The sequence below is a fragment of the Adiantum capillus-veneris genome, chromosome 10 (assembly GCF_014529385.1).
Source record: "Adiantum capillus-veneris isolate H3 chromosome 10, ASM1452938v2, whole genome shotgun sequence".
Taxonomy (NCBI): domain Eukaryota; kingdom Viridiplantae; phylum Streptophyta; class Polypodiopsida; order Polypodiales; family Pteridaceae; genus Adiantum; species Adiantum capillus-veneris.
This window is the reverse complement of record NC_140940.1, coordinates 34560171-34571640: the sequence shown is the minus strand read 5'-3', so window position 1 is coordinate 34571640 and position 11470 is coordinate 34560171. Positions and strand designations below refer to the sequence as shown.

Sequence of the window (11470 nt, the reverse complement as noted above, 5' to 3'; positions counted from 1 at the left end):
AGTCTTTTTTTTAGGGTGTGTTTAATTTTAGGAAAAAATACCAAAATACCGTTGTAATTTGTAAAAATTCTCAAAATACCCCTCAAATTTGAAAAATTATCAGGGTACCTTTCATATTTGGCCAGAATTTCCCAAAAAGCCCTTTGATTTTGACAACATTCCTGAAAGACCCCTAATTAACCTCGCAAACATCTCTAAAAACAATCTTTTTTGCAACTCTTCATAGGAAAATTGTTTCTCCTTGATAGAAGATGATAGGACTCGAATTTTAGATTGTTTTGAGGACTCTTTAAATGAAATCGTTCATCTTTTTTTGAGCAATGCAAGGGTATATTGGGAATTTTGAAATTTGAGAGGTATTTGGGGGATTTCCACGAATTATAAGGTATTTTGTTAATTTTCCCTTAATTTTAATTCAAACGCTATAGAAAGGGAGTCTTTTCATGACTTAAATTATCCTTCCGAGCAACTCCTTCACTATAAGATCTTGGGTTGGCGAAAGTATGTAAGGGAGTGTAGATAGAGATGCAGATTGCAGGCACGCTCATTTCGTTATGTGCATTTCTCTTTCTCGCCTTCATCAATGCAGCTGAGTCTGCACAGATAATGGGCGCCTACCCAGCACTTTTCATATTTGGAGACTCATTGTCTGACACTGGCAATGCTGCTCTCGAAGCCCTTCCCTATGCAATGAAGACAACCCATCTGCCTTATGGGGAGACGTTTCCTGGCTGGCCTTCCGGCCGCTTCAGCGACGGTCATCTCCTCGTCGACCTCTTGGGTATTACGTGCTCCTCCATTCCTGACATATCTTTTATGAAGCCCGCCTTTGTAAGTTATGCCTGCTTACATGCTCTTGAATGCATACATATACACACATGTATGCCTACACTTACTGTCCATCTCACGCCAGCATACACAAATGTGCATGTTATAGGGGCTCTTACCTAAAGGGTCAGAGAGACTGAATACAGAGGATGCATTAATGGCATGTGTAATTATTACTTTTCACATACATTCACATTTGTTTTTGTTGAATCCTTGTCATGCACAGAAAATCATTTTGACTTTCCATTATAGGGGCTTTTAGCCAAATGGTCAGAGTGAGTTAACGCACCGAAAATACAAAGATGTGTGCAATTAATCTTTTGAACAAAACTTTCACATTTTGTTTATGTTAATTTTGCTTCATGTACAGTATTGAAGATACAATGATGTGTGTAATTAATATTTTGAACATAATGTTCACATTCGTTTGTGTCGATTCTGCTTCATGTACAGCAACTCATTTCGACCTCCCCTTGCCGAATCCCTTCTTAAATGCCAGTGCAGATTTTGTAGGAGGGGTGAACTTTGCTGTTGCAGGCTCTACAGCTCTTAATCCCTCTTGTCTCACCAGCCTTAAAGTTAAATCTTTAACCAACTTATCTCTAGACGTGCAAATCTCTTGGCATCTGAAATTCAAGGCAGAAGTGGAGTCTTCGATTGGCTTGTTAAAAGGTAAACCTTGTAGTTTAATTTCAGCCCTTGTTGCTCTTGAACACTCTCGATTCTTTACATTTTGTGCTGGATTGTGCCAAGGGTCATAATTCCATTAGGTATGCATTGTGTTGCCTTTTTATTTCTGTAAAGATAGCAGGATCTTATTAGCCCATATGTATTATGGTGGGAAAAGTAGGATTAATCTAGGTATGAGATCGGTTGCATGGTGCTGTATTGGTATTAGCATGAACAATTATGAGGAAGGTGTATGTCCTGAATTTGTGATGCAAAATTTTTTGTTTCTAAAGGTCAGGTGTTGTATAAGACCTGCAGTTTTACTGGAGATGACTTTTGATTGACATCTTGCATTTTAATGTGGTCAGGTAGCCCCACAGAAGCAGCATTTGCCGAAGCTCTCTATGTTATAGAATCTGGAGGCAATGATTATGTGTACGCATATTCTGCAGGATATACACCTTCTTTTATAAACTTCACTCTGATACCCTTGGTCGTCCAGAAAATTCAGAGTGCTGTTAATGTAAGCTTATTTTGCATGCGTATTTCAATTGAAGGTTGTGCTGTGACTAGGATGTCTAATCCCCAAGCATTTGTACAAATAAAATAAATCGCGCTAAAATTTGGTGTTGGTTTGCAGACTTTAATCAGTAATGGAGCAAGAAACTTTCTTTTTGTAACCATCACACCTTTGGGTTGCTTGCCAGCGTTGCTTTCACGGTATAATGGCACTAAAGATAGTATTGGCTGCCTCGAAGAGTACAATCAAGCAAGTTTTCTTCATGGGGCACATCTACAAACAATGGTGGAAACCCTTCGTATATCATATCCAAATGATACATTTCTTCTTATGGACTTTTATGGTGCTTATAAATATGTCCAAAATCACAATGAAGAATTTGGTATGTAATTTTACTCTCTCTCTCTCTCTCTCTCTCTCTCTCTCTCTCTCTCTCTCAAAGAAGGCGGATTTTACTACTTGGAAAATCCCGTAGAACTCCCTAATGGTGCTGATTCTGAGGGCAAGTACATCACGGATTACATAACAGGCTTGAAGGCGACAATCTGAAAACTGTAAAAATTGGATACAACTAGCCATATGACAAACTGTAGAAAATTTTAAGTGAGGGTAGAAAACTTCTCCTAAAGAGAGCAAAAAGTGCCCTGGCAAGCTAAGTGGAGAGAGGATAAGAGCAGCCTTAGAAGATATTCACTTCCACCAAGCGCATACTAAGCATCTGTAAATCAAAAACCTGAACCACCAAAAGCCACCATGGGTGAAAAAGACAAGGAACATTTGCAATGGCAATAGCTTGAACGGTGGTGCCTGCCAACTAGTATCATCTGACAACAAGAGGCAATAGATAAACAGAAGGGAGAGAGCAATTGATAATGGAGATGAGGCAACTGACATCACGAAGAAACTGCAAGAGGGTACCCAAAGGTGAGCAACAAAGCAGTGGATGGGAGCTGACAAGGAGCTAGCTAGAAACCAATCCACTTGTTGGTGAAGGTAGCTCCTGAGCACCAAAGCTTCGAAGGAAACTCCAAGAAGCCAATGAAGGAGGTGTTGATGACAACAACCTTTGGAAACCTGATGTAGAAACCCTGTAGAGCGAGCAGAGAGTAGAGCAAGAAGCCAACAATTGCAAACCCAAACAACCCAATGCGGGGAACACAGGAAAGCAAGGAACAAGGAGCACAAGGAAAGAAACAACAAATAAGGAAACCAATGAAATCAAATGAAGAACATGCTTCAAATGAAGAATATGCTTTAGACACAGACTTCACTTACACACACACCCACTCACACGCTCTCACTTACTCACCCAAAAGGTAGTTTATAGAGGACAATGAGAACCGCCGAGTTATTGTTGCACTTCTACGAAGACCAACAAAAGCGACTCAATAGGGCCATGTACGTGAGGATTTGCTGCAGGCTTGGCCGAAGCAGGATTGGGGAGCCCCTCCAAGCGGTTTCCACTGTCATAAGTGAGTTGACGTGACATGGCTGTATGGTGGCCAATGGCGATACAATGGCCATTGGACTTGAGAGGCCGGACCAAGCAATTCATGCATGACAAAAATCTCAGGCATGACATGTGGCTGCCCATCATAAAACACGGCGCGGTTTACGTGAGGCTATTTGTAGTCTGTATGGCAACGCTCGTAATTTTTGCACAAGTTTTTGGCTCCAATTTGTTTTGAAGATGAGAAGCACAACTTCCGGTGCCTGGTTTAGGGGCTTGTAAAACCTTTATAAGTTGTGCCTAGGGGTCCTCTCTAGCAGATTGGCTTGGGAGCAGATTGCAAAGAAGACGCTCTGGCCGTTGTGCTTTTATGATCATCAAGAAGAAAGAAATACCGAGAGGGGCGCCAGCCTTTGGGGCAAGTGCTTCTTGAAGCGGAAGTCTGCCCCCCCCCCCCTCTCTCTCTCTCTCTCTCTCTCTCTCTCTCTCTCTCTTCAAGTTCAGTTGTTGCAGTTTCTGTTCGTGTGTTATTGATTTCTTGCTTGGGTGTCCTAGCCGTTACAATGGTATTAGAGCTCAAACAATTCTTCTCCTTTGAAGGATCCAATCCTTTTTCAGCAGCGCACATGGGTTCTAGCAGTGAATCAGACCGAGGACCATCCCACCGACTACATGTATGCGAGAGGTTGAAGAGCAGTTCACCCCCAGTGGAGAAATGGAAAGAACCAATAGACATTCAAACGGAAGTAAACCTTTTTTCGAGGAATCGAGAGAGGACAATGGTAAGTTTATGGTGTGGGATCTCTACAAAGCGGAGTATAATTCAGGTTGATACTTATGCAAAGCAAATGATCAAGTACTAAAAGGACCCAAACTATTAAAGCGAATGATCAAGTACTCCAAGGACCCAAACTATGTGAAGTATCTAATGAATTATCCACTTGATGAGGTTTACTCCCGATGGGAGAAGGCCAGCCACTTATCTATGAGGTTAGCCATGAAGACCAAAGCAATTCCGATTGCAGAAATTGTACTCGCAAGAAGAGTTTGACGAAGCCCTTGAGCAGAAAATCGATCAAATGATATTTGTATAAGGACTTAGGAACTCGAACCCTTGTTGCTCTTGACCCTCGCCATCGCGCATCTCTCCCCTTGATCCCCCCCTCGGCCCGCCGTTCGTGCTGCCCCTCGCTTGCTCATCGCATGCGTTCATGCGATTGCCTCCCCCACCCCTTCCTTCCTCTTCGCGCCTGTTTTCAGCCTATTGGTAACCTTCCTCGTCGTCCTCCTCTTCCTTTTTAGCAGCAGACACAAAATGGCGGCCCTGCTTCACCTCAGTGGGACTCTATTGAAGCCCCCTTGATCGACACCGTGGAGCCGACCCTTGGACTTGCTCTTCGTCAGAAAAGCAAGTGAGCTTGATGGCTGAGGTGGAATAGCTTCAGGCCACCTCGGTCATCTGTAAGATTGTCGGCACATGGCCAGCAGAGGCGAGGTTCGGGACCTACTCTACGCCTGACTCCTCACCGAAGTGGCCAAGATCCTCGATGTGCAGATTGTTCAGAGAGGTTATTATTAGATAGAGTTTGAGTCTCTAGAGATGGCAGCCAAAGTGATCTTGATGAGCCCACTTGGTGTTCGGGCGGCTTGAGCTTACTTCAGATAGTGGCACCACGGCTTCGACCCAACTTCAGATGTGCTTGCGGAGGAGGCAGATCTTTTGTCAGGTGCACATGGATCTATGTGCCATGTGAACATGCTTCATCGACTTCTAGAGCCAGTTTTCCCTTCTTCCTAGATGATAGGAGTGCCTAGATTCGTAGGAGGATTAGTACCGGAAATTTTGTGAGCCCGTTCGTAGGAATTGCATGTCCGAACAAGTCTATTAGATTAGGTTTTCCAGTTTTGGAACCCTCTTGCATAAATGGTTTGTATATATGTTTTGACAGATGTTATTACACTATGGTGGGCACTTGGCATGACATGCATGTAGTTTTAGGATAGAGGAATCCAACGAGCCATTCCCTGCGTCGATCGGATTCCCGGGTGGGCAGATGGGCCAATTTCCAAACTTATTAATAAGTCATGTTTTTGATTTATTTTGTTGGGTCTAGTGGCAGTTTGCCCTACTTCAACCTAAAAACAGTTTATAACCAGTACCTTGCACCTTGCCCTATAAAGGGAGTAGTAGAGCCGGGCTTTGGATCAGATGAGCTAGCGCCAGAGATCAGCCCAACGTTTTGTAGATCAGCCCCTTGGTGTTTTGGACCTTCATTGCGAGCGTTTGCGCCAGATCAGCCATAGCAGCCGGCGTTTTCAGTTTTCAGCCCTTTCCCTCGCCAGAAGAGCCACCGATCTGCTAACGCTAGACTCTCTGTTGCAGCCGGAGCCTTTGTAGCACATGGAGCCTCTCTCCCGACCATTCCCTCGCCTCATCGAGTGCTCATTTTGCTATCCATCATCTGCTCCATCATCAGCTGCGGTTTTTGCGATAGATCTGTTGCGTTTTGCATGCCGAATCTGCGCTTTAACTTTTTGCAGCCAGCTTTCAGCCCTTCATTCCTCTCACGTTGGGAGAGCAATTTAGCCCTTTAGATCTTCCCCTTGGTGGCCATTTGTAATCCCACATCGAGAAGGATCCAAAAGTGCATCAAATCAGCCCCAGAAGTGCCTTGTCTTGAAGGGTTATTGCGGCGACATTCACCATTCAAGTCAATATTGTCTGCACTTGAGGTATTGCATGTGTGTACATTACATTTATGCAATCTAAAGCAAATACCACATCAGCAACTGTGTGGGGCCCCCTTAAGAGTGTTGGTTGGGACCCCATCGGGTGTCATTCTTCTCTTCTCTCTTTGTCTCTCCGTGTACACATCTCTACCCGGTGACTATGTTTCTCTGTCTTGTAACATGCATATGTGAGCATTTGTGTTTTATTGTGATGTGCCAACCATTGAATACTCCTTATTGGATGAGATTTGTGGGAAGCCAATGACCTAGGATATCAAGAGCTCCAATTTGGATTGAGAAATCTGATTGTCTCTCGAAAATTTTTGAGCTAACTCGAGTTGTTTTGCAAATATGTTGTAATCGTTGAGGATTACTTTTTTTCAAGAAGGGGGGGATGTCACAAACTGTTGACGTGTCAAGCCATTGAAGAACGGAACCAACCTAGAGATCTTACCCAAGGGGCCTAAACCCTAGAAGTAACAGAAGAAGCAAAGCAACAGAAAAAGTTTTTACCAACTTGCAAAGTCTTACGGAGTGGCCTTTCTTTAAAGAAGAGTTCCCACCAATTTAAGGGACCCTGTTTGATGGGACCCAGGGGACCTAAAGGCATGAAAATAAAGCAGGACCACACACACTCACACTTAATCTCTTGCGTAAGCTGCTAATGACGTGGCAATTGTACGGACGCCTGCAATTTGCGTTGACATGCTGACTTGGCAGACAATACAAATTTCCATGTTTTACGGTGATGACGTGGCAACTGTACAGATCTTCGCAAAATGCGCTGCGTGCTTTTGAGGCCAGATGCGTTTAGAACTTAAGCTTTTCATGTAATTGCTTTCATAGGCCAAGGGCCTCTAAATATGTGCCATGGGCTCATTCTCTGGCACGCTTACAAGTGAAGGTGCAGAGCGTGGAGTACCGGCTTGTACTGAGTTGAAGCAATATAAAGAAATACCGCTAGGGGTGCCAACGTTTGGGGCCAGTGCTCTCTTGGGGTGGAACTTCGCGACCCTTCGTCTCGTGTGTTGTGCATCTCTTTTAGTTCAGTTGTTATTTGAAGTGCTTAAAGTTGTTCAGTGTAAGGTGCAACGGAATGAATGTTTGCGCTTTGCTCAAGATGAGTGCTCCGAACTGTGCTCAAGGTTCCTTTTAGTTCTTATGGAAGGGAGAGCCTTCCGTTCTTAATGAGAGAATGCTATGATCACAAACAAAGTGAATGGACACTGTGTGTGCAAGTGTATGAGACTGAGAGATAGAGAGAGAAGAGAGATACGACACCAGAGATGTTGTAAAACCCTCCTCCGAAGGCCCCACTCTTGTCGGCGAGAGTGGTCTACTATTGATTGCACAATCTGGTACAAATGGTATGCATGAGACTGATGCAAGTTTAGGCTATGTCGACGATGGCGACGGGGATGATGAAGTCGACCTAAGGGCTGAAATCTGCAATCTTTCTACTGCTGTCCAAAAACGCTATGGGCTGAAATCTGCTATTCTTTTATCTGCTGAATTCTGACTCTATGTCGACGACGATGCTGATGACGACGATGCGACGATGACGCGCTGAAAACGCAGATGCTGAAATCTGCGTTTTCCGGGCTGAAACTGTAGATGGAAATTGACCGTGCGGCGAGGAACTGCTGCGGGAAGGTGAGATCTGCGAGGTCGGGGCTTGATTTGCGGGTACTAACTGCTGAAAACTGAAAACGCTGATGTTCCTTGACTTTCCGTCGCGGAGAATCTGCAAAACGCTAGGGTTGGCTGCAAATGCAAAAACGCTAGGGCTGAAAATCTGCAATTCTAACGCCGTTTGTCTTGCAAATGCAAAACGCTAGGCTGATCTGATGTCCTGCTGTCGTCGGGATCTGCAACTGCAAATCGCTGGTTGATCTGGTCCAAAAACGCTAGGCTGTTGATGTGGAGCAAAAACGCTTGGGGTTCTGTTGAGAAGTTGCCTGTTGAGCGTGGAGATCGTGCTGCCTCTTCTGCCAAATAGTGCTAACTCTAGTTTGCTTATATACAAACTTAGCAAAATTGCCCTACCTACTTTTGTTGGAAAGTCACTTAAATCAATAAGTGAAAAATGCCAAAAATAGGGAAAGTATGCTAAATGCACTGGAAAAATCTCCTAACTGATTCTAATGGATTCTGATGATCATGCTGTGTGCTTCAGAGGATATGCATCTACACTAAGTGAGTGGGCATGCACAGTCTACGAATAGACTCACAAAAGTGCCAGATCACTTCTAATCTAGACTGACTGGACTGACTGAACCCTGATCATGTTGTAGCTTGTCCAAGGAGACATAGGGATGTTCCTTGACTTTCCGTCGCGGAGAATCTGCAAAACGCTAGGGCTGAAAATCTGCAACTAGTCCAAAAACGCTGATTTGGGGGTTGTTTTCGGTGGGTCTTTGACGCAATCTGCAGGTTTAGGGCCGGCTGAATCTGCTATCTTTTAGGGCTGATTTTGCAGGTACTTCACTGATGAAAAACGCTGCATTCTGAATCTGCAAAGGGCTGAAATTGGGACCAAAAACGCTAGAGGCTGAAGTTCCAAAACGCTAGGCTGAGGTTTTCTGTTGGCGAGGATGCTGATGCAAAAACTCTATCTGCTGGGATCTTTTGGCGAGGGCCTGCTGATGCAGAAACGCTAGGTCTTGAGGTTTTCTTGAGGTTCTTGAGGTTCTTGAGGTTTTCTTTCGCTTGCAAACCGTGTTTGAGAAGGATCTTCTCTTCACCCGAGTTCTTCTCTTTTCTGCGGGCGCACCCCTTGGTAGCCTTGCTTTAGAACGCGAATCTCTGCTTTTATTTTTGCGTGTCTGCGATTCATTTCTGCTATTCTTTCTGCATTTCTTGCTTCGCATTGTGAGCGGGATGAAAACACACACAGCGCCTCTATAACGACCCGACACACTCTTGGGAAGATACACACACACTATGGGGCACCACTTGGCTTACACAACACAGCTGGCCGAGACGGGGAACACACCTATGGAGTGAGAGGAGAGAGACGATCCGTTTACCCACTCCACACAGAGAGATACACACACACACACACACACACACACAAACTCAGCTCAAAAGGGGAGAATTTCTGATGTTTAGATACAAATGAGCTTGGGCCAACACCAATGGGGCAAATAGCTCACACAATATGGGTAAAATAAGCCAGATACAATCACAAATTGGAGCAGAAGCTTCGATCATAGGAGAAACTTACACAGCAAAAACAGCAGAAAAAGAGTGAGGAATTTGGCAAAATGGACAGCGCCATTGCGTCCGGAACGGCCCAAAACCCCAGTCTACAATGTCAAAGTGCTCAAATCCGACCTCGGATGAGCAGTTAACGGCCAAAACAGGCTCCAAAAACCCAAAAAACACACCTGCGGCTGTTCCTCCTCTCTTCTCTACGTTTTTTCTGGTCTTCTCTCAGTTTTTTCAGTTCCCACACTTAGCTTTATTAGTTGGGCATCCTTGGCCTTTTAGATGACCTCAAACGGACCTCGAACAGGCCAAAAACTGACCTCGCAGTGCATAGTTGTCACCTTTTTGCATCATCCGCACACCTGGCACTCATTTCTTTTCAATAATGCGTATCGCAACCACATGAAGTGGCCCCAAAAAGTGGTCCTAATGATGACCTTTCTGCATAACTCTCACAAGAAAACACCCACGTTGTGTCCGTCCTCATCCGCGTGCAAATATTGACCCCGTTCGCCCTCCTGACGCCACTAGATGCCATCTGACGCACCTACTTACCTCATGTCGTCGGCCCGCGGATAGCTTCCTCGAGAAGTTTTACGCGCTATAAACTCCTCATTATTGTAGAAAAAACATACTGGTATTGGTGATAGTGAAAATCGATGTACTATGTACATGCTGTCCTACATGTACACATGTGGACCCCACGTAACCACCTGGCTCTGGAAAATGGGCAATTCTTTATTTGATGCACCATGCATGTGTATGTACATATGCGCAATCCCTTGCTCCAAAAAACTCCTGACATAATTTGCCCCTCCCCTAGCCTGCTAGATCATTCATGATCAGCAGCAGCAAAGAGAGATATGAGACTCGCCGCATCACAGGTCTCCTCATCCCTAACCTACACTGCTTTATCCACAGACAGCTCATCTTGCTCCACCATCATCAATCTAGCATGATACAATTTAAGACGCAATCCATTTACCCTTGACTTATATAGAACACCATCCAGGTTAGCCAGCTGATATGTGCCATTTGGAAAACACTCCACTACCTTGAAAGGGCCTTCCCACTTAATTTGAAACTTCTTTTGGAAGGTGTTGTCCAGCTTACTGTTGTAGCGCAAAACCAAGTCATGTTTCTTGATACCCTTACTTTTGACCTTTTCATTTATCTTTGCCAAAGCCTTATCCTGCATCTGCCCATAATGCTCCAATGCGCTCATCCTATCCAACTGGACCTCTTGTAACTGCAAGAGCCTCTCTTTGAATGCATCACTAGGTGGCCCAAGCAACTTCTCTAACATCTTGACCGCAGGCAACTCTACCTCCACAGGCAATAGTGCTTCCTTTCCATACACCAAATGAAATGGAGTAAACCCGGTACCTGTCTTCACCGAAGTACGGTAAGCCCATAATGCACTAGGCAATTCCAAATCCCAATTCTTTCCTTGGTGCTCTGTCACTTTAGAAAGAATTTGTACCAACTCACCATTGAATCTTTCATTTAAGCCATTACACTGCGGGTAATAAGGAGTGGTATGCTGGTGCCTAATCTTCATCTTTGTGCATAAGAAGTCTAGCAGTTTAGCTCTAAATCCTAGCCCCTTATCTGAAAGTAGCTCTAATGGCACCCCAAACTTGCAACATATTTCATCATACACAAATTTTGCCACATCCTTTGCAGTGATCTGTTTTACTGCTATAGCCTCTGCCCATCTAGAGAGATAGTCCACTGCCGTCAAGATATAGCTTTTGCCCCTGCTTGTGATAGGTAACGGGCCTATTGCATCAATCCCCCACTTTTCAAGCACATCAAACGCCATAATTGTTTTTCGTAGCTCTGGCTTCAACACTCTCTTCCCAAATGCTTGACACCTATTGCAAGACCTACACCAATGGTGAACATCCTTGTGCAAACTAGGCCATACATACCCCTCTTGCAAAATCTTATACAAGGTGATCTTTAGAGCAAAATGGCCACCACATGCGCCTTCATGATTCTCTTCCAACACTCTGTAAAGCTCCTCCCGCCAAGGTACACGTCTCAACACGAGATCAGTC

At 44.5% G+C, this 11470-nt stretch overlaps 1 protein-coding gene across 1 annotated transcript in view; it reads left to right on the top strand.

Moving 5' to 3' along the window:
* Positions 1-473: 473 nt before the first annotated feature.
* Positions 474-11470, top strand: part of LOC147448674 (acetylajmalan esterase 2-like) — a 52726-nt gene continuing 41729 nt past the window's right edge. Inside the window, exons 1-4 of the mRNA XM_086522426.1 lie at positions 474-781; positions 1282-1500; positions 1866-2020; positions 2138-2399. Coding sequence (XP_086378552.1) covers positions 526-781; positions 1282-1500; positions 1866-2020; positions 2138-2399 — 892 coding nt within the window. The 5' untranslated portion in view covers positions 474-525. The remainder of the gene's footprint in view (positions 782-1281; positions 1501-1865; positions 2021-2137; positions 2400-11470) is intronic.